General features: G+C 48.3%; 3 protein-coding genes across 3 annotated transcripts; all 3 read right to left on the bottom strand.

The window, feature by feature from the left end:
* Window positions 1-11,711: 11,711 nt before the first annotated feature.
* On the bottom strand, window positions 11,712-13,463 carry LACBIDRAFT_334462 (uncharacterized protein; the record flags this gene model as incomplete). The annotated part of the gene is made up of 7 exons (XM_001889225.1): window positions 11,712-11,795; window positions 11,825-11,867; window positions 12,065-12,341; window positions 12,569-12,572; window positions 12,861-13,052; window positions 13,112-13,305; window positions 13,355-13,463. 7 exons carry the CDS (start codon window positions 13,461-13,463, stop codon window positions 11,712-11,714), a joined length of 903 nt encoding a protein of 300 aa, XP_001889260.1.
* A 232-nt stretch (window positions 13,464-13,695) lies between these two features.
* On the bottom strand, window positions 13,696-21,014 carry LACBIDRAFT_334461 (uncharacterized protein; the record flags this gene model as incomplete). Its single annotated transcript, XM_001889224.1, has 19 exons — window positions 13,696-13,737; window positions 13,900-14,070; window positions 14,122-14,253; window positions 14,386-14,544; window positions 14,620-14,711; window positions 14,990-15,009; window positions 15,330-15,564; window positions 15,631-15,653; window positions 15,712-16,026; window positions 16,078-16,663; window positions 16,752-17,007; window positions 17,060-17,280; window positions 17,374-17,593; window positions 17,651-17,756; window positions 18,329-18,558; window positions 18,615-19,784; window positions 19,842-20,115; window positions 20,414-20,536; window positions 20,692-21,014. The coding sequence occupies 19 exons, from the start codon at window positions 21,012-21,014 to the stop codon at window positions 13,696-13,698; spliced, it is 4,698 nt and encodes a 1,565-aa protein (XP_001889259.1).
* A 483-nt stretch (window positions 21,015-21,497) lies between these two features.
* LACBIDRAFT_334460 (uncharacterized protein) lies at window positions 21,498-22,739 on the bottom strand (the record flags this gene model as incomplete). The annotated part of the gene is made up of 5 exons (XM_001889223.1): window positions 21,498-21,551; window positions 21,608-21,709; window positions 21,814-22,203; window positions 22,344-22,403; window positions 22,572-22,739. The coding sequence occupies 5 exons, from the start codon at window positions 22,737-22,739 to the stop codon at window positions 21,498-21,500; spliced, it is 774 nt and encodes a 257-aa protein (XP_001889258.1).
* Between the last annotated feature and the right edge of the window lie 715 nt (window positions 22,740-23,454).

The raw sequence follows: 23,454 nt of genomic DNA, 5'->3' as shown, positions 1-23,454 counted from the left end.
AGATTTCCTTTTACAGATGACTCATAAATGGGCACAGCTCAAGACTCAACGGAACCAGTAAAATTCGCAAAATGTATCTACCCAAACCCTTCCGTTCGAAAAAATGCTAGTGCCTAAAAACGTCGTATGTCCTTATAACTGAAGTCCCTTCATGTAATGGCCTTAGCGTGACAAGAATCCGTTTGTGGATGAACATGTCTGGAGGATCGTCTGAGTCGTTGTTCGGAAGGGTAGACCAAGGGAAGACAGAGTTGTTCGTGGCAGAAGCCAACATTTCCTCGTGAGATTCAACCGCATGCGCTTCCAACATTTTCTTCTTCACCTCCTGAGCTTTTACGCCTCCCGAAGCCTCTTCTCCACGGCTTCATGTCCCTTGAGTATATCCTCTGGTGCGCCTCCACGGGCGGGATATACGATGTCGAACACAAGGCATTCAACCCAATACTAAAGACCAAACACATAGGAATTCAAGGCAAAGCCCTCGGTCGCGATAAATAGAAGAAAGAAGCTCCCTCCAGAACTTTCAACCACAATTTGAAAAGAAAAGAAACAAACGTGCACAGGATGCCCGCCAAAGGCCACTGGCCGGGCGAAGGGATACGTAGAAGTTATCGAGAGGACAACCAAACCGAAGGAGAAACCGCATGGAGACGCGACAAGAAGAGAAGGGAAGGGGGTCCACGTCTGTCCAGAAACGAGTCGAAGTATGGGGAATAAAAAGGTAGGCAAGGTCACACAGCAGCTAAGAAGGACAGGCAGGATCCACAAACTCGCCCGACCCACAACAACACGGAAGCTGGGGGAAATGAAATTGAAAATTGAAAAATCAACACGACGACGCCGATCGTCAAGCGCAAGCTCAACATTCAAGACGTGGGCTGTTTCTGGGAAGTGGAACATGGATAGGGTCTGAGGGGACTGAAAGCGAAACTCGTCCAGGTAAATCGATAATGAAGCTGCGGCAGAGGCAACGAGCAATATAGGATGGCCTCTTGGCATGTGGGAAAAGTCCGTCCTGGGTGTGATGAAAAGATGGCATGAAAGGTGTGATAATTAGGGTAGGCGCCAGGCAGTCGCAACGAACAGAAGCAAAAAGAAAAGAAAAAAAACGGGTGGTATGAAAGAAACGGCAGAGAAACGAAAGAAAGGAGCAGAGAGATGAAAGAAAACGCACGGTTCATCCTCCGTATCCAGTTCAATAATAAGGGTCGTCCCCTGCACCATGGCATGCTGACACTGCGTAGTTGTACGTGAGTTTGCAGATGTGGAAAGAGGAAACAAGGGACAGATACCTGAACCGCCAAGAACAGAGATATCGATAGCAACACTCTGACCCACCTACACCTTATTCAACACCCTCTGAATCCTTGCGCCGCTCCCAAGGTGCATCCTACTCCTCAAAAGCATAACGACGCCATACTTTGCGCTGATCCATCCCCGGTGCTGTAACTTGGACAGAAGTCTAATGGGTTGGGAATGACGGGTTTGCTTGAGTTGAGGTAATTCTTCACTTTTAGATCTGCATTGGTGTAGTTTGGTATCGATGAGGAGGAGTGGGAGGAGGAAGTGGATTGGCGTTAGGAGAAGGAGGATGAAGAAGACAGGGACCCAGATGCGTGAAGGAGGGGAAGAAGGGGAAAGGGAGCCCGTTGTGGGAGGGGGAAAAGATGCATTGTGCGGAAGAATGATATGTATAATCGACAACGTGACTGTAGCTATGGTGTATAACAGCAAACCCAATCAACACCAATCATAGACTGATCAAAGTCAACTGTAGCAAAGCCAGACCGAGAAATGATAATAATCTTGAGAGGTGTGCGCAAATCAGCTTCCTTTGGCACCCACATAAGGGGGTTTTTCTCCCGAGAAGAGATAATCCAGTTTGAGTTGGCTAGATCCCAAGCAAAGCGCGCATCTCCATCACTCAAAATACCTGTCGACACATTCCATACCCGTACAGACTCGTCACGCGAGCCGGACACAATCCGTGTCCCATCACTCGAAAACGCAACCGAAGTGACCTCCCCAATGTGGCCTGTCAGCTCCCTCAGCTCCTCACCGGTCGATGCATCCCACACCCGCACAGACTTGTCTTCCGAGCCAGACACAATCTGTGTCCCATCACCTGAAAACGCAACCGAATTGATTGACATAGTGTGGCCCTTCAGCTCCTTCAGCTCCACACCTGTCGACACATCCCACACCCACACAGAGTTGTCCGAACGAGCCAGACACAATCCGTGTCCCATCGCTTGAAAATGCGACCGAATTGACCCACCGAGTATGGCCCTTCATCTCCCTCAGCTTCACACCTGTCGACACATCCCACACCCACACAGAGTTGTCCGACGAGCCAGACACAATCCGTGTCCCATCGCTTGAAAATGCGACCGAATTGACCACCGAGTGTGGCCCTTCATCTCCTTCAGCTTCACACCTGTCGACACATCCCACACCCGCACAGAGTTGTCGAACGAGCCAGACACAATCCGTGTCCCATCGCTCGAAAATGCGACCGAAGTGACCAGGCGAGTGTGGCCCTTCAGCTCCTTCAGCTCCACACCCGTTGACACATCCCACAACCGCACAGAGTGGTCACGCGAGCCAGACACAACCCGTGTCCCATCGCTCGAAAATGCGACCGAATTGACCAAATCAGTGTGGCCATTCAACTTCTTCAGCTCCACACCTGTCGACGCATCCCACACCTGCACAGACTTGTCAGAGGAGCCAGACACAATCCATGTCCCATCGCTCGAAAATGCGACTGAATTGACTGCATTCAGTGTGGCCATTCAACTTCTTCAGCTCCACACCTGTCGACGCATCCCACACCCGCACAGACTTGTCACGGAGCCAGACACAATCTGTGTCCCATCCCTCGAAAATGCGACTGAAGATATGTTCAGTGTGGCCCTTCAGCGCCTTCAGCTCCACACCTGTCGATGCATCCCACACCCGCACAGACTTGTCCCACGAGCCAGACACAATCTGTGTCCCATCACTTGAAAATGCGACCGAAGTGACCATGTTCAGTATGGCCATTCAACTCCTTCAGCTCCACACCTGTCGACGCATCCCACACCCGCACAGACTTGTCAAGCGAGCCAGACACAATGCGTGCCCCATCACTCGAAAATGCGACTGATTGGATAATGCCAGTGTGGCCCTGTAGCTCCATGAGCTGCACACCTGTCAATGCATTCCACACCCGCACAGAGCGGTCATTTGAGCCAGATGCAATCTGTGTCCCATCCCTTGAAAATGCGACCGAATTGACAGTGTCAGTATGGCCCTTCAGCGCCTTCAGCTCCACACCTATCGATACATCCCACACCCGCACAGAGTTGTCATACGAACCAAACACAATTCGTGTCCCATCGCTTGAAAACACGACGGAATTGACTGACGAAGTATGGCCCTTCAGCGCCTTCAGCTCCACACCTATCGATGCATCCCACACCCGCACAGACTTGTCCCACGAGCCGGACACAATCTGTGTCCCATCACTCGAAAATGCAACCGAATTGATGAACATAGTGTGACCCTTCAGCTTCTTCAGCTCCACACCTGTCGATGCATCCCACACCTGCACAGACTTGTCACCCGAGCCAGACACAATCCGTGTCCCATCACTCGAAATTGCGACTGATGTAATTGGTGCTCCAGCTGATATGGTCATCAATGGCAAGTCAATAACGCCTTTGGTATGCGTAAAGGCAGGGATGCGAGTGAATTGGTTTTTCCAGTGCCGAGAGAGACTGGTGTCCTGTGTCCATGTTGCCAACGCCGAGATGTACAGGTGTGGTGTCGATTTGGCAGCCGGGCTCCCAGTGAAATACGTAGCAAAGTTGGCAGCTTCACCTATGTCACGCGCCAATTCTAAAAAATCGTTCCCGCACTAATTGACAGCATTAGTTGTTGCAGTACGGCTCAAACTTTACAATTCATACCTTCAAGGCCCACTCACGTGCACGTTGAAGCATCGGAGTGCACTGATTGCGTAGTCCGAGCAGGTTCATGGCCTCAATCCAGAACAGGACGCGAATTTGGAGGAAATCCGAAATGAGGCCACAAAGGTTATCGGTCTTGATCAACTGGGGTAAGGGCAAGTGGTGAGTCCAGTGCCGAACAGAGTACCTCAGAGTGGCACTAATGTTTTTGTTGACCTCTTCAGCGAGCGCGGCGTTATCACTGTCAAACAGGAAGGATGACGGTATTTTGCCCACGTTGAATCGCAAACCAGAATCAGACTTCTTATCAGAACCAAACTCCATGATGTGGAAGCAAGATTCGGCAAGAAGATTGTGATGGGCAGGTTCGTCGCATGAAAATGCAAAGTACTCCTTGTCCAAGGTGAAGTTTGACCGTGCTGGATCAAAAACGAAGTCAGGAAAAGAGGCATGGTACCAAAAAACTCGATCATTTTGGGAATAAAGCACAGCATGGAGATCATCAAGAACGGCCTTTGCAACTTCATCATCGTTGTTCGCGACGAGCGCAGCAACAGTGGAGGTGGACGTGCGTTCAGCCACACATAGGAAGGTATAAAGTATGCGCAACCTGCGGATCAAGATCCCTCCCTCGAACGGCGAAAATATGTCGCACATAATTCGACGGTACAATTCATCAACCAAGAATGTAGCGTTGCCCACGGAAACTGGTTTATCTGACTTGGAAAAGAGCTTTGTGAGCATCTCTCTCTGCTCACGAACAGTGATTGAGCGACGTGGGGTCAAGTACTTCACCACAGTTGCAGCGTAGATGAAGAGGCCATCAGCCCGCTGCTCAAGCTCGGTCAGCTCTGGAGTGCCGTCAAGTTTCTTCAGCTTGTCTTTCAGTTATATCCTGATGTCTGACCTAGCCTCCCCAATCAGCACATCTTGGAGACGACAGACGGCCTCGGACGTGAATGCTTTGCAGCGCTCAACGAGTTCTGGATCTGACCGGCTTGTCACAAGAAACTTGAGACCTCTTAGGTCGTATTTGTCAATTGTGTGGAGTAGGTCACCTAGAAAAGCCGATCCTCCTTCGCCTCCAATCTCATCGAGAGCATCGATGACAATCAGGTATGGGAATCGTTCTAATTCCCGTGTGCCTTCGGACTGCTGCCAAGGCCCAACAAGAAGATCTGTCAGCTGGGTGGCAACATCGAATTTAACGGAGTCAAATTTGTCGGCAACATGCAAGGCGTCTGCATACGATTTGCATTTCTGAGCAAGCTGGTAGGCGATGGTGGGAAGGATACGGGTCTGCGCTTGCGTTTCTTGGAATTGTCGTGAGCAGAGAAAGTTGCCGCCCAAGAGGGTGTGTTTGTTGAAATTGACCTCCTTCTCGAACAGTTTGGCTATGGTATACGCAATGGTGGTTTTGCCGGACCCAGCTTGTCCGGTCAGCCAGAAGACACGCGGGCTGGCCAATGAGCGTTCGTTAGCCCATTTCGTAATGTCCTCCAATATTTTGACACGTGTTCCGTACGTGCAAGCTTCACGCTTCACGCCCTGTTCTTCGAGAACGGTTTTGTGGTCAGCCTTCTCGGAGGGATGTAAACGATCCAGGGCCGCTCTCTGTCCAAATAATCAGCGCGGTACAGGCCAGGAAACTTAAACACTTACCTTGATATCGTCGTGTATCTGACTCGCCGTTTGCTGGATGCTGATCGCCATTTCGAGCTGGGAACGACGAATGTGAATATACATAATCTTGTATAATGATAATGGTATGCACAAAGAAGGCCTTGGTCGCCCCTTCGACTCTTCGGAAAATTTGCTGGATCTTCGTCCCCTGCGCTTCGTTGTCTAGTATCCGTATAGCCAATGATTTATCGGCGAGGTCCTTTAATTTCTTCATTTCTTCTTCAAGGATCCTGGATGGTTACATGTTCTTTATGATATCCTATTGGTGCATGACAGACGACGGACTTTCTGAGATTCTCCATCGCCTCTTCTGCGGCCTTACCGCTAACCACCGTCCTCTTCACAGTCAGGAGTCTGTTTGCCGTTTCTTCGAGAAGTTGTACAAGCTCGTCGTTGTTGCTTCCAACCGCCTGATATAACAGTCAACCAGCGCCCAAAAGATAAAAAACAGACGACAACTTACATCTTTCATTTCGATGATCACTTTAGCGATGGAGAATGCCATCTGGACCGGATTTGCACTAACACATCCCGGCACCTTCTTGAGGAGCGTTTCCGTGAAACGCCCAGCCACTTTAACACCCTCTTTTGCAGTCGCCTTCCAATCCGAGGTCTGAGGTTGAGTGTTCGGCGAGACTGGTCCTGCAACAGGAGTCAAAGTAAGACTGGCTTCACAATTGTCCTCTTCTACACGAGTCCGATATCAACCTGTCAGACACAAAGACTCGGCAAATCGCATCTCACCTTGACCCACGGCGGACTCCTGCAGATCTGGAACACTTGACGAAGGTCTTGCCGTCTGGGAGGGGGCGGTAGGATCTGGAGCATAAGCTGAATCGGCTAGGTCTGCGAGGTAGGAGTCCAGGACAGTACATACTGTTATTCAAGGAAGCATTGCTGCCTGGACACCAGTTAAGTTAACCGTCGATAATACTAAGATGGAGCCAATACTATACTGTAATACTTACTTAAAGCCCTCGGCTCTGCATTTCCTGCATCGGTTCCATGATGAGCGCTTGGTGCGGAGGAGACAGAAACCCGAGTGGAATTCGACTGGTGAGCCGACTCGTTGGGAGACTTAAGTCGCTCAATCAGGTCTGGAATGACATCAGGAAAATCACGGGCACTTGATTTTGCCAGTTAGTATTTGTCATGTCAAAACAACGTGACACTGCCTTGGCACCTTTGATAATGCTATATATAGGTTCAACGATGATGCGTAAAGTAGGCAGAATATGGTAAGCATTGTGCAACAATTTCAGTCGTAGGCCCAACGAATGAACTATTATAAGCCATCGATAAAATTCTGCATTAGTCTGCTAAATTCTCGCAATCCTGATAGCCTAGTTACAGAAAGAGGCTATCAGCTGAAATTCCGGCAGACAATGACAAAGGAAAATAATTTTCAACCTGCTTTCCAGACCTCCTACCGTGACTTGCCAATATTCTATAATTGGTCACAAGGAGGATATAAACATTCTGTTACCAGGCCAAAAACATAAATTGTGGAGGACTTTTGAGAAGAGAAAATAAAATTTAACCCATTTTTCAGACTTCCTACAATAGCTCTATAATTCTGACAGCATGGTTACAAAAAGAGGCCAACTGCTCAAATGGTGGCAGACGTATAATAAAAGTGGATAAAGTTCAACCGACCTTTCAGACATGCTATAAAACTTTGCCAATGTTCTATAATCTGGTTACAAAGAGGATATAACTATGTCAACAAAGAAATTGTGGAGGGCGCATGACAAGAAAGAATAACTTTCAACCTACTTTGCAGACCTCTTACAATGACTTGACAATATTCTATAATATTGAAAACCTGGTTACAGAGAGCATATAAATATTCCAGCTCTAGGCCAACAAAAAGAATTGTGGAGGGCACATGACAACAGAGAATAACTTTCAGCCTACTTTGCAGCCTGCAATAACTTGTCAATATTCTATAATTATGAAAATCTGGTTACAGAGAGGAATATTTCAGCACTAGGCCAACAAAAAAAATTGTGGAGAACGCATGATACAGAAAAGTCACAGTTGCACGACCCTCAAGTTGGATGGACAAACAACGCGTACACAAAGTGAACGCGAACTTACTAGTACATACTGGATTCGCCCACTCTTAATCTTTGAGGCGGGGTCCGAAGGTCAACGATACAGTCAAAATGTCGACAGTGCTAGGAAAGCGAAAACAGACGGTCCAAAACATGGTTTACACGGGTACTTTTATTTTCATCTCTTTCATTCCTTTCCCTTCTAACCAACCCGCTTGATCGGCCCTATTAGTGTTCGTTGCCTACACAGCGACCCCCACAGACTGCTAAACACTCCCCTCAGACATCGCTTGCGTCCAATCCGCATTTCTTCGTCATAGATCGCGGATTAGGTGTGTCCACAGGCGTCGGATACATCTTGTTCGCTATAAGAGAATGCGGAGAGTAAGATCGTCGAGGAGGGTGTCAGTTTGGTTGTGCAGAAGTTGCGCGTACAGTGGGCGGAGTCAAAGGTCTGTTTTGTTTATTTCTGATAGTCATCACTACTTATCACATCATACAACCCAAAGAACTTCGAGAAAAAGGTGACGCAAGAACTAAGAAAGAACCAAAGTCCCGACCACCTCCACCACATGTCCCACACGCCCCTCCCGTCATCTGCACCATCATCATCTCCGGCCTCCCTGGGAACTCACGATCGACTCCAAAGTCCTACTATGAAAGAAAATCCGCAAATACGAAGGCGCCAAAAAGATAGATTGGCCACTAAGAAATAAAGTGGGGACCGGCTACAGATACTCCCTTCCTTGCACACCCGACTTTAGGCAACGCTATACGGTAACCAGGTTAGTCACCGTCAGTCTTGTCGTGGACAACGTTGGCTTACCTTCGCTCATTTCCCTTTCTGCAGGCTGGTTGCAACGGAACTGATGACAACGCGTAAGTCTCTTTTGACGTGATGCATCTTGTTTGCATCTCCTCGTTACTTACCACGCTGCTCACCCAACTTAGATTTCCCTCCGTCAACGTGTCCGGCACGTTTGTGCGCGACGTGGAACGTATCGGCTCGACACCGTGACTGAGAGCTTGGATGGGCGGGATAGGCGCTGAGAGGGTGTGTGTCGTGAATGTATGTGTTGGTTCTGCAAAAAGTATGTCAAGTTCTCCTCGAACCAACAATGTTTACTGACCTCCGTTCAAGTTCTTTTGTCGCGCCTAACGATCGCCCTCGCTGGCAACGAGACTCTGGAACGTTCGTCAGCGTTGTTGCGCTTTTGAAACACCCACCTAGCATTTTCTACAGCGCCGACCTCGTTTGGTGACCTACAAAAGGTAAGTTATCGTAAACAAATCGCGATAGAAACGAACTAACCTGTTCCTGAAGTTTCGTGATGGACGTTGGACGCCTGAAATCTTTCAACGTTTCCGACCGTACCACCATGCCCTGTACCCCTCCTGGCTCCAACACAGCGTATCATCGTCCACCAAACGGATCCTCCAGCTCGTCGTCAAGCCTTCCTACCGTTGAACCACGCCCTGCCCCAAGACGACGTATCATCTTCCGCGAATCGGTCACACGACTTCCTAGACGAAAAAATTCAATGCGCCGCATTGCCGCCCCAAGGGCCAGCCTGGTTCTCTGATACCAATGTGCCGCGCTCGAAAGGCTGCATCGGATGCTGGCGTTAATATCCGAAGGGGTTCCGTCTGAATGTTGAGCAGGAAAGATGCGGAGAGGGTGATAGGAGGGTGTAATGGCGTAACGGTGCGCGCTGGGATGGCGGAAATGTTGGTTTTGGATAAGCAGAGGAGGAGGAAGATGAGGAGGATCGAGTTGAGGATGAAGGTCGTGGACAACGAAGGGGAGGATGAAGATATATATATTTGAGTCAAGATTTAGATAGTATATACAATTTTAAGAGAATTCAAAGGAAAGTAAGGGCAAGGAAAAACGACTACCAAGGGGTCCATTACAAACGGAAACGGTAGAGCCATCAAGAAAGGTGGATCCGGGGTATTATAAAACGAACGGATGAGCAGGTGATTCTTGGAAGGATTTTGCTCAAGGACATCTTCAAACGTTGCAGGGAACTTACCTCAAAGTGGTTCACACTCGTTTTCGAAGTCCATTTTACGCCTTCCTGTCATCCACCTCTTACCCCCGTTATTAAAGAGCACACCATCGCCCTCTGGATAGACATGAAACGTCAGAAGACCAGTTCCGTCAAATCCGAACCCTCAGAGGGTGTAATGGGCAAGGTCGTTGGATTGACCTTGGTGAAGACCACCCCTTCCGGTGTAATTATCAGATTTACTTCGTTTTCATAGGAAATGGCTTACATCAAAACCCAATGGGCTATCTGGTAGCCCTTGCTCTCGACTGTGGCACTTTGATGTGCAAAGCAACGCCCAATACACCCTTGAGCTTGGTCGGCCTTCTGGCGACGTGGTCTGTTACTCCGAAGCGCAAGCAGCATTGGGATTAGTGGGTTATAAGTGGGACCAGATTTGGTGGACGTAGCGCGGGCGACGGCACACATGCGAACGCAAATAACATTTAGGTTACCAAACATGGCGGGTGCATGACTACGATGGAAATTTGGGGATAGAACTCAATGACCAAGATTCCGAAGGCGTAGAAAGAGAACAGCGACTTGCTGGCTCGAGAAATGATGGGTACAGGTGCCATTCTATGGGTGGAAATAGTCGGCAACCTCCTTATTTTGATGTAGAACCCCTTGAACCTCCATGTCGAAAAGCTTCATATGGAAAGGGCGGGTGGTAAGGCCGCAGATGCCTGCCTGTTTTAAAAACGAATGTTGGGGACGGACTTGAAAATGCTTGGGGACCTTGCGTCTGAAATTTCCTAGCTTGAGATTAATACGAAACGAAGTCCAGCCTTCTGATCTAATTGGCTAGCTTGTAGTATTGATTTAGAGGATGGTGGTGGGCTTAAAATTGTAGAATGTCCGTAGTCGATACATTTTCTTCAGACACAAAGTGTCCATCCATTCAAAGTACAAATTAAAGGTTTGATTTCCCATGGCGGCTCGAAGGAAATCTATTTGGTGATGTTTGGCAAGGGCGTCGGCATGACCCAGCGCATAGCTAGCATCCTTATAAATTTCTGGCCTGTCGAAGCATAGGGCCATGTGTAGTACTGCCAAAGAAGTGAACTAGATATTTCACCTCGATTAACAGGCTCTGACCGAAAACTCGTCGCAGATACCCTCGCCAAAATTGGGAGATGATGAAATCGATCTTTTCGTGCATAAGGGCGAAGGCAACCCCGAGACTTGACATTCGCTGCCCTGCGTTAGGGGTGGAGACAGAGGGAACGGAACGGTCCAGAAGCTGTCATCAATAACTTCGACCACAACCCAGAGGCCGCCGTCAACCCTAGTGTAATGGGAGGTTGGCACACGAAGGAGGATGAACAGCCCCAGCAGGCGGCGGCCTTACAAAGCGAGCATGCTTCTCATCCCATTCAATTGTAGTTCCAAAGAGCGACCATCAATTCCCGCCGCACTGCTTTATGAAAAAATCGGCCTGTCAAAGCTGCCACCTGGAGGTATGTCTCCAACCTCTCCGAAATCGTGTGTTGAAACCGTTATGTACAGCGTTCTCTCTGCTTGGAGGAAAGGGGAGCAACCACAGATCATCAAGTCCAGCTCTTCGTACAACAGCCCAGCACGCTCTAAACACGCAAAGAGGGAGAGCTAGACATCATGGGGCAGACTCCGAGTGGCCAAACATCAGCGTGAACTCGCATTTCAGATACCCATCTACTTTCAATACCCCCTCTCGATCGCGCGCAAATTCCCCTGTTCCAGAAGAGAGCTTTGCGTCCGGAAACGCGTTTAGGTTGCTTGCGCAGATACGGATTATTGTACAACAAGCGGATCTGAAGGAGTTTTCGTTAATAATGAATTTATTGCACAAGTTGAAGACTTGCAAGATTGGGGTGGGCAGATGACTTGCGCAATACTTTCACGTGTAAAACTTTCTTCGCAGAACCTGGGCTTGATGTCATTCTGCACCTCTGCGTGCGCCGCGTCGTTCTCGTTCAACACACTTTTTAGCTGCAAATATGCCGGGCCAAGACGATTACAGAGGTGGTGTACGAAAATCCAGCCACAATCTGTGCACTGAAGGTTAATTTCTATGATGCGTGGAGCAAGAACCACGCACAGGCATATGTCGCTTCTTGAAGAACCGCATGGCTTCCCAAAACCTTGGGAAGGAAGTAGGTTGTCAGGGAGACAGAAGAGAAGCAGGGCTTCTTTCATGACTTGGGAGATGAAGTGCTCAATAGGGGCGCGTTGGTGTTGGGGAGAGCGTTTAGGTAGAGGGAGACAATGGTAATACCGCTGGTGAATAAAAGTTAGCAATTTAGGTTTGAGAAGGGTTAACAGATTATATAAAGCTCACCAACATACTTGCGCGCCGAGTAGAGCTGACAGTACTAGAAATGGTACAAGTTTGACAGAGCGCTGACTCAGAACCTTGACGTTCCACCCATCTTGTACCCAATGACTAATCTTCAAGAAGGACAAGTCCAAGACAGCTGGAATGTCCGTCTTTTCACCAGGAGTGGGAGGCTTGGTGGGGAAGTTGCATTTCGTAACAAAGTAACACTGAAGCTGCTGCGATGCGGTGACGGAGATGGACCCCACGGTAGAGCGGAAAGTCTCGAGTCTGTACGTGTCTGTAGGTGCAACGCACGTTGTCCCTCCTCGCTTTCGAAAATGCGCATCATCTACGCAACACAAGGACGACTCGCTGCCGTGTGCAGAGCCCACAACGAGGAGACGTCGAGTGAGTTTTCAATGTGGCCCGAACGAGCCGGACTTTTCCACATTGAACCCAGATAGAAATTCATAGGAAAGTAGCAGGTCTTACACCAAGATGTACTTTACTGAATGTACTACATACCAATCTGAATATCAACAGAAATTACGACTCATCAGGGTTGCCGTACGACTCCTCAAGATAGATGGCGGTAAAACTTGATTCTTGGCAGTCAAGCTGGAAGAGCCGATCTTGACAGATATGAGTATGCAGCCTGTTGAACAGGTCCTCCATCCTGCCCAGCGTCCAGAAAGTTATTAGGTCCGTAAACTTTTGAAGAAATTCGTGCTGCCTGGGTAGCACGTCTCGAAGGAGGTGGTCAAGTATCTCAATAACAAAGTCAGAAAGGTTTTACAATCATATGGGTTGATCTTACGATAGTCTCCGAAAAAGCTTCCAACTTTGACATATGGGGAGCAAATCTTTTCATGAATTCGTGGGCTTCATCTTTGGGGACCCTCGTCATAATAAGTTTTCCGTCCGATTTGAAGGAGACTTCTCGAGTGAGCAGGTATGTCAATAGCTTTCGAATCGCGGGATCGACATGAGTCCCTCCCTGCCGGTTAAGCTAGATGTAAGAATTAGTGATTCCAAATCTGTTTTTTCAAAAAATTGTCCTTAGCAGACCTCGTGACCAAATTGATAGTTATTCTTGAGGGTAAAAAACCTCGTGAGAATGTGGACAGGAAAATCGCTCATAAAAATTTCTTGTAATTTTTGCTTGAGACACGCAAAAATTTGTTCGTAGGCCGAGTAGAGAATGTTGAGAGGGAAGTTATCAGGGACAGACACTCCTTCGTGGTTTCGGATCCACCAGATCACTATTTTCAGCACAATTAGCACTAGGTTAGAATTTGAAATAAAACTTACTCTTTTCTGGTGGTCTTGCCGCTTCTTCCCGACATATCTGCATCCAGGTGGCATAGATGAAATTTTGTAGCGACATATTGTTTTCAGCTGCATCTTCTTCCGCAGCCATTGTTGAACCGCTTAGGATGTTCATCCATAATCTTTGGCGGGCTTTATTTATAGAGTGCGCTAGAAAGGGGGCGCGTCTCTCGAAGATCCAGTCCTAATCACCAAAGCCAAAAAGTTGGTACTCAAATATTAAAGTCGACGGCAGCGTAGACAACTTGCCGATATGTTAGCCTCTTCAAAAGCCTGCCAAAATTCGAACCGGTATTCTAATCTGATTATGGTGTTTATTGGTTCTAGAAGTTGAGCGTTGCGGACTTCATATTCTGAATATAGAACTAGAGCTGGTTCAGATTCAAAGATTAGTATAACTACATCAACTCTGAATTCGACTTACATCCCCGGTGGATGGCAGGTGTTGAATCAACCTTATGCAGATCACAATCCCCCAAGTCAGACACATCGGAATGTTCAGAGTACCATGTTGGCTGTTCACGTACCTCAAACACTATGTCAGAAGGATCCTGACTGACTAAGCTTGCTCCTGCTTCATTTTTCTCTCGCAACGCCATATTGCAGATGTCTGCATCCCGGATCAAAGCTTTGAGGCTTACACCTCGTTTCTTGACATCGGCCATATTGAGGAAACCTCCTACGACAGCTAACCCATACTAAAAAAGAATTATTGCTAAAATAAGAAGATCATAAGATTGTCGACTCACACCGAAGGACTTCTCATGATACAGACATGATACCTCCAGGTTTGATATTTGGTAGGAATGCATATAGAGCATTTCCCCATTGAATTGGTGTTCACCCATGTTGATTGATTGTATGACCCCAATGGGCCTTGCCTGTTGCTCAGCATTAGTCAAGGTAAAAAACGTGTGGAAGGAATATTAGAGCCTCACTATGGCTTCAGCTCCTAGAGGCTGTCCTCAGGAGCACCTTATGAGATGTGATCTGAGAGGCAGTGAGTGACTTACAGTATAGAAAGGGGTGAGCCCCCATGGTTCGATCAGATAGCCATGAAAGGCCACTTCCGAGTCTGCCTCAGTTGAAAATTCTGGGCCAAAGGCCCGCTTCTCCAAGTAGATGGCTCTTTCCAAGTCGAACGGCAAATTGTTCACCCATTGCACCTCCGCCTGCGACATCATGAGCTACAATGTGATTGATAAGCAACTGAACGGCCGATTGTTCACAAGTCAGAATATTCTTACATATAGTGGCATAGCACAGCCCAGCTGCAAGCTGTTGGCGACTGAACCAATGTAGTATTTGTCTGACATGGAGTTGTGAATGAGAGAACTGGCTAATTGATGATCCTGTATATATTATCGTGACTGTTTCGTGTTCCAAGATAAAAAGCCTAAACGCTTGATAAGGTGGGAAGAGTCCGAGTCAATATGCACAAACTGTCAGACGCTCTCACAATTAAGCCCGGGCCTGCTGGTTAGCAAAGTTTACTTGGCTAATTTCTGCCACAAAGCCGATGTTTAAATAATGAATTTGCATGCGTATGTGCATGACCCAAACTTTCTGAACTGTTGGGGTGGTTGATTTCTGTAGGCTCTACTTAACCACGCTGACCACCCTTCCCTGTCCCTGACCTGCTGTAATGGTGACTAGTTGAAGTATGTAGGGAGGACGGCCAGGTTCAGAACGACGCTAGGAGATGCAATAGGTGACGTGTCTCATTTAGAGACCGAGGAAACCTGACAGGAAGCACTTCCTTTTTCTATATAGGAACTAACGACGTTAACGCAAGTCTCGACAGCCAAGCTGGCCCCAGGCAGCGGGTTCGCCCAAACATATACCCCCCTCTCTCTACCCCCTCATCTCCACCACTCTACCCGCTTCTCAGCCTGCGGACCTCAAGCACAAGTAACATAACGGCAGACTCATAAGCAAGCAGGAAGCTCAAGCACACAGCAAAAACATAACGTTCTCTTTTTCCCTGACCACGCTCGTCCCATCGGCTGTACCTGTCTTTCGAGACCGGGTACTTAGAAGACGAAACATCGCGCTAGATGGATTGCACAGATAGGCAAATGACGAGACTACCCCGCCCACGTTTTTAGATGCACCCCAAAACGGCGTTTCCGTGCCGGGCTGTGTGGGGGAAGAATCGCCGCGGGCGTGCCTCCACCAGTGCATGGGGTGATCTTAAGGGGGTCAGGTACATATGGCACTAGGGGCCTTAGGTAGTCTACCGAGTCGTAAGGTCTGACATGGGGCTCCGCCCCGATAGACTCTAAATTGGACATTAAAAAAAAAAAAAAAATGGTGACTAGTCGTCATATTCGGCGTACACCGAATATGAAGAGCCTGCGTCAGAACTCTCGTCCACATCTGGCAGATGCTCTCCTTCATCTTCCTCAGCTTGCCCATCTTGATCCGAGCTGCTATCCTCCTCATCTTCATCTTCATCATCACTATGGGCTACATTTTTGTTGAGGTCTTTGAGGTTGTGGTTGAGCTTTTCGGTTTCCGGGTCAACATCCATGTGCGCTGTACCCGTCGCTAGCGGGCTCGCACGAGGATAAGCACCGGCTGCACTATTGACATTGACGTGGCCAACACCAAGACCAAGATGATAGCGCATAACCATGTCTCTGTCAGCAAACCTAATGAATGTTAGCAGGTTCAAGAATCATAAGATGTTGCTAATTGCTCACCGCCCAACATAATACTGATGGAAGTCATCAGAATCCCTGGCAGAAGGAGAAAGCCCCCGACCATCAGCATATCGCTTTCCGATGGAAAACACTGGCAGAAGGTGACATGATCGAATGACTTCGCTAGGATCCAGAAATCCAAATGATTCCTCGTTTGCCATTGGAGGAAATGAAAGGCGTTCAAGTTCATGCCCTTCCCAACTCCCCCGGCGTTCCTGCTGGAACCATCGGACCCAAAGGAATTCGAGCCTTACTGGGAGATGACTTGAAAGACCTGCACCAATGTAGACAGCATTGACATGAAAAATCCCAAGAACCCTCGCATGTGTGAAAGAGATTGCTAAATCACTGCTCCCTAAGTCTTCCCTAGGTAGGACCATGACATCACGTTTCACTGTGTTGACGTTGATAGTATCCTGAGCCCTACGAACATCGTACGTTGTATAGTTGGTGCGCATTAGGTTATGGCGATATAGACGGTTGTATTTGAAAACAACACTTTCAGCGCTGGACACGGCGGCCACAGGCCCAGAGGTGCTTGGATGGAGATGGAGTGAGCCCAACAACGTGTGCTCTTGGAGTGCTTCTTTAAGCCGAGGAAGTAGATGTCTTGTAAGTTTTGGAAAGAAGTTCTGCGTTACAGTTAAAATATGTTTCGGTTTCGACCAACTCACCCACCTTGACCGCTGGGTCTCCGGAGCGGCTTTGAAGAAAAGTGCCTATATCTTCATATTGTGATTCAGATATACCAATATGATGGTGCTTCTCCCCAGATCTATCTAAGGTCTCCCGTGGTTTAGTCGGCAAGAGTTTTCGCTTTAAGCGCCGCAAATGTGCTTCTCGGCGTTCAATGCGAGTTAATTGGCGAATAAAGAGCTTCTTATCGGTGCGCTTATATCGTGTCTTCGGCGTGCGGTGCTCCAATTCACCCTGTGGATCAGATTATTTTCCGCCGACTATGTAGAGATGTCTCGGAGCTCACGGTTTCGGTACTATACGAATCCGTCGTCCCATAATCCCGTATGTGCTTGACATAGTCACCAAGAGAGTGATGCTTGTACGTATTCATATTGTAAGTCTTGCCCTTGAATTCTGGCTTCTGCTCGGGGTCCCTTGTACCTTTTGTTCCAGCTGGCGTTGACGGATCAGTTGACCCCATAGATTCCGATGAAGCAGGCCCTTCGCGTAACATTTGGGGCTGCGCTAAATGGGGCGATGATCCATCACCTGCATTATTTACAACACACCTCCCACTAGATCTTTTGGCCTCTTTCCGTTTCCGGGCCTGGTGCTCACGAGCAAGCTCGCGGGTGGCAAACTTGGGACAAATGACATCCGTGAAATTACGAAATGCAGCGCCGATCTTGGTTGTGAGCCCATCTAAAATATCGAGGGTGGCATCGGTATGCATTCGAAGTTTAGCGAGGCCATGCCAATGGGCGCAAAGAAATAATAGCCTTCTCACAGCGTGATCATGTTCTTTGGGAATGAGACCATCGAACACAGGAATCGCACACTGTAAAGGAATCTGTAGCTCAGATAAAAGTGGTAACAAGCCGTTTTGGAGACAAACCTGCAGAAGGTCTTCAAAGTCGTGGGCTGCCATTTTTCTCATTTCCGAAACATTCGATGAGAATTTGCGAATGGTTGCAGTGCCAAACGATGGAATCTGCCGATACCTGAAATTGCGTGTTATGAAATACAAAAGGTATACATTTCATAATCACCTTTGGTCGAGTTCATTCAGTAAGGCAGGATTGATGCTTGAGATAATCCGAAGAAGGTGTGTAAAAAGAGCTTTCCAAACACCCAATTCAAACTCATGAAGCAAATCTACCGCAAGTATACCAAAAAAATCGAAACCGAGGCCATGCAATCGTTCGGAAAAGGCATTCTTTCAAACAAATATTGGTATTTCCTTTGTTAAGGTCAGATAAAGAAATCACCAAGTTAGGGACCAAAGACTCCTGTTTCAAGATTTTCTCCACCGCAGCACTATTCACCATATAGTTTTGTTTGTAGATTATCCGCCTAGCACTAGAAATCTCGCTTCTCCTCTTTGCATTGTCAGACCGTAACAAGGTTTCGCGAAGGCGGCGGTCATTAGCAGTCCCCAGATTCCGAATAGAGGACTTCGGAACTAAACATCGCGGGCATGGGCAAATGCCTTTGTCTCGAATACTAGCCAATATGATTCTGTATAGGGTTAGATCAATCGTTACCGAAAAGTTCGAACAAATTGTCAGCTTACTTCTCAGGATAATCGGCTGCGTAAGTGAAGATTCGTGGATATAGACGGCGGAGGACACCATCTCCACATTTGACGGCAATACCATGTTCCCAAGCAGCAACAAAATCTGCATCCAAGAGGACTTTCAATTGCTCGTGGAAGAGCTCGCGGTGGCAATGGGTGTAGAATTGGCTATTGGGTCCCTTTCCCCCTGCCAACTTTGAGGCAAAATCATTGAATGAAGGTGGTAGCTAGAAGGAAGGGGGTCAGCTCGGTCATGAAATTGGACAAGTACTCTTAGTCCCACCTTTTCAAAATAGGCGACATGATTACATGAGTTAAGAGTGGGTTTTCCACGACGGTACTTGGATTCATTCCCAAAATAAAGATAAATAGGCCATAGTCTAGCATTCCCGAATGATGTTAGATGTGTTGCGTCGGACCAAAGCATAAATGCGCAGATTACGCGCTCTAATTGACAGCCAGGCTCCCGTGGTGATTGCTGGAGGTCGCTGTGGGCTCTGAGAAAAGACTGAGAAGTGTACAGCTCTCCGTGAACACGAAATTCTGAGCCACTAGGGTCAACAGGGGATTTCCATAAGAGGTCGTGTGGCTCAATATGAAAATGTAGAAAATCATGGGGATCGCTAAACCGCTCCTTCATCACAGCAACCAACGAGCGATGGTAGAGCTTTATCCCACTGTAGATCTTCATCCCAGGATTTTCCGTTCGACTATGGAAAGGCACACAAATCTCGACATCAGTTACGTGCCAACCCTCATCCGCTGCGTCGATCCATTGATCGTCGTCATTTGTACCAAGATTACCAGCGAGGAGAGCATTAATTTGGTCCCATTTGTTATGACGGACATCGGAGGGAACAAAGTCTGGATCACCCACAATTTTGATGAGTTCCCGGAATGCGGCCTGGGATTTTTGAGCTCCGCCAGACCAGAACCAATTACCGAGATGGAAGGAGCTTAAGTTGGGATAAGGGAAAAATTGATCCGCAGCTTCTGATGAGGAGCTAGGGATAGGGGAAGCCTCCTCAAGTATGATGTTGCGATTGCAGAGATCCGCGAACGTCACATAATCCTCCGCATCATGAGAAGGAAATTCAGATCCAGCATATTGGCGCACCAAACCAAATATGTTTGGCGGTGATCGAATGGGGAGACTGGATTTGATTTGGCAAGAGGCGGTGGGTACCTGAAGAGCTGCTGAGTCAAGCCCTTTCTGGGGCCCCAGCATTATGTCAGGCGGAAGGTTTGGCGAAGGACATGGAAGAACATCACGATAGCGTTCCGGAGGTTGTATGTTTTCCCGACGAGTTCGCCGGATTGCGATGGGCACCATCAAGTCGTCATTGTGTGCTATCTCATCATTGGCAGCAGCGGCTCCAGATGCGGTTGGATATGTTCCAATTTCTTCATCTGGCAGCTCGGTTGAAGAAGTGATCACGACTGCGGTGTTTTCCTGAGTGCAAGAAACTATTACAGAAGGGCAGTGATCAAGAAAACATTGTAAGCTTACCAGCCTATCCGGCGATGTTTGAGCAGGTCCTCTAGTTCCAATCGATCGGGTTCCACACCGCTGCTGCTTCTTTTCCATCCACAACTCCTTGGCTTTTGCACGACCGAAGCTGACACGCCTTTGGCTAATTTTACAAGAGCGAAGATGATTGTTCAATGCATTCGTCTGGACAAATGACTTTCCGCAAAGACAAGTGTTTCGTGGAATAGTAGAGATATCATGAAAGGGGATGCTGAAGGACATGGCTCGGAAAGTGATGGGAGGCGGCGGCAGCCTGAGGGTACAAGTGGCATCCGCAGCACCGCAGATGTCCAACGATGAGGGAAACCGCGGCAGCAGACTCGCCTCGTTTTAGATTCTTCGGAAGCGTGGCATTGACTCGGAAAGCATGACTCATGCCTGAGACTCGGAAGAGCTAGTACTAGAACTTTCTGCCCCCAACCGTTCTCCTCACTAAAGTATGGTAGACTTGTTATTGTCGTGGCTTTCGGCTTGAGAGCGAAGAGAATACAATGACCAGGTCCTTTTACAGTGACGACTAGGGTCGGATGGACGAGATAGAAGGTGCCCACGGCATGAGGCTAACGGCAACCGGAAGATTCAACGCGAATATTTTTGAGAGCTGCATATCGAGGGACCTGAACGACTTGCGATGATACAACTTGATGTCCTTCTGAGTACTTTTTGAGACGTGACTTGACATTTATATGTTCTAAGTTACGACGCTCAACTGCGACGACATATACGACATTACGACGATACCATGAGTACTTCAGGAGGCTTGACTTCACGAGTTAACGTGCCCCAATACCTCCTGTATATCTGTGTTAAGTGACACCTTTTAAGTTACAACGTAACGAGCCCCAAGTGCACAGCCCTCGCGAATTTGCAGAGTACATTCTCATCCATGATATAATCGAAATCAGTGTCTTTCTGCTCTTGGGACGTCAGATAGCTAGAAAGGAAGCTGTGAACCTGCTTCAATCCTTCAACACAGGCTGTGAGAGGAGGCTTCTTGATGGAACCTCCAGCTGCCTGACTACATTTCTCGATATAGCCTAGATACTCCAAGCCACCGTTTGCCCCGCGGTTGATGGTGTGCATGAACACCATCACCTCACTATAGGCGGTGGGTGAGGTGTTCGTCGCGCTACCGTATTGTCTGACAGGCATGGGAGGTAGAGTCCCCTATATTACGAGACCCCGGTTTCTTAAACCCAGATTTTGGCGGCGGGGACCACCAAGACGTCATTACGATCGATCGCATTTAAAAGTATGAACTAATAATATATACTTGTCTCGGAATCCCCTTTTATACCGCCTAGCTATCCTGATATCAAGTTTTGGGTTGCAAATGGGACGTGGGTTACAGGAGTGTTGGGTATGGTGTGCAAAAATGGAAGCAACCAAGCGTAGGTGGGCTGAACGGCTTTTGTAGCAGTGACGGCGGCATGTTATAGTGCAAACGCGACTGCAGTGGAGTCGCCGGAGCAGGCATGTTGGGCGAATAAATACTTTTACTACCTAACCCCGACTTGTCCACAAGAAGTTGTTGACGGAACAGGAAAAAGTACGATCATCCGTTGGAACGAACATGGAGTTGAAGGACGGGTAGTCTCCATTCCTCCTCTGGTGGGGTGTGGGTAGTATATTCGTCTACCTTGGATGGGCGATGGCGACGTGATGATTATCGACCGGGGACATGAAGGGCTGAAGAAACGTAGTTAGTAAGTACGAAAAAATGAGCGAGTACACATAGTAAATACCTGCGAACAGGGCCGTTGAGTCCCCTGAATCGTTGGTCGGAGTTTCCAAGGCCACGTTCCGCGGTGCGTCAAACCACGATACTCGGCGGAGTTGTTCATGGGCTGCGGACGAGATTCATCTGGACAGCAGCTGGGTGCTTTTGTTCAAGCTGTTGCTGCTGTTGAGGGTAGCAGGCCGTTGAGAGGGGCTGCTGGGAGTAATTAACGGTTGAGGGAGGAAAAGCGCGTTGTTGGTGGGGATAGTTGATTGTCGAAGGAAGTGCCTGTCGCTGTCGCTGGCGATGATGAATAACTGATCTGGTGGCGGCCGCTGATACACCGATGACGATGGAGCTGTTCACTGAGAGTACGCAGCCTTGTTGCCCTAGCCGCGCTGCCCCCGGGCGACCTTTGGCAAAGCCAAAAGGCATAAGGGAGAAGGAGACTCGGAGTAATGGAAGAATGTACACCTTTGGCAAAGCCAATAGGCATAAGGGAGAAGAAGACTCGGAGTAGTGGAAGAGAGTACACCTTTGGCAAGGCCTAGACATAACTTGAAGCGAGTTGAAGGAGATCTGAACGGTACAGCCAAGGTACAGCGGCCTCGCACGAGCAGGCTAGCCGCGGAGTTCCGCCCAAGTTCCGCCTTCAAGCTTCAAGCTTCAACTTGTTCTTGAACCGTTTCAACTTAGTTCAACTTGAACGTGACAAGTGTGACACGTGATGCATTGATGACCCAGTGAGCGTCACGACTTACCGCGCCCTCCGACTGGCCTTTGGCTTTGCCATGGATGCCTTCTCCAGCCTTCCTTGCGACCTATACAATCTCCTCTCCAAATCCGCCTCTTCTACGGCTCGCCGAAAGTTCATGAGCCTGGATCTCCCAGAACCCATCTTGTGCGCGCCCTTTGGCTTCGCCATGGGTGCGCTCTCCAGTCTTCCTTTCAACCTTCACTGAAACATACATTCTCCTCTCGGAACCCACCTTACGACCCGCTGTGGCAGTGGCACTGCGTAGCCCATTCTTCCAAGCTCTGACTGCTTCGGTTTCAGTGATGCCACGGTTACATTCCCTGACGGCGATCATGGCCAGCTCCCTTGACTGGGTTTTACCTCGGAAGATCATTGTTTCGTGAATTATTGATTTGGCCATGGCTGGAGAGCGGCTATCAGCGCCTCTTGCGCCAACAATGAGCGGACTTGAACCTTACGTCCATTCAGCTCCAGCTGATATAGAATTTCCATGGGATTAAGATGGACTTTCAGTAGGTATTCCTGCTTTATCACGAATATACTCGCTCATCGATCAGACCTCATGCTCGCAATCGGTTCCAACCGCTTCCTATCGTGGTTCCGGACTATGAAGGATCGAAGGATTGCCGCATAATATAAACGCAATATAAACCGGATTAATGATGGCTCGTTTCCCCTTTCCTTCCTAAATATTACTTCCGAGACATAAACCGATCACAGTCGATTTTAATGACGTGCTGGTGGTTGCGAGCTGTCAACATCCAGGCGCTTGAAACCGAGATATTCCAAATATGGCTTCTATTCTTTACCCTCGTCAAATGGCTTCAAGTTGTTTTATCTTCCGTCTGTTCAACGAGAACGACGGGTACTTACTTCCAGTGTCAGTTTTCCATTCCAGTTAAAACCCGAAACTTGTCAGCAGGTCATTCGTTACGTAGGATGATTTAAGCCAAATCGGCCCCCCAACACTTTGTCGATTGTAAATTAGCCTTTCGCAATTCAAATGTAAATCACTCAAAGAAATAAGTTTTCAGCAATTGTGCCTACAAGTCGCTGCGGACATCGACCGCTTACCTAATCATGCCTTTACCGTCTCTTGAGCACGCTCAGGCGTA

The sequence above is a fragment of the Laccaria bicolor genome, genomic scaffold, assembly GCF_000143565.1.
Source record: "Laccaria bicolor S238N-H82 LACBIscaffold_64 genomic scaffold, whole genome shotgun sequence".
NCBI lineage: Eukaryota > Fungi > Basidiomycota > Agaricomycetes > Agaricales > Hydnangiaceae > Laccaria > Laccaria bicolor.
Note: the sequence above shows the minus strand (reverse complement) of the source record. Positions and strands in the feature narration are given on the sequence as shown.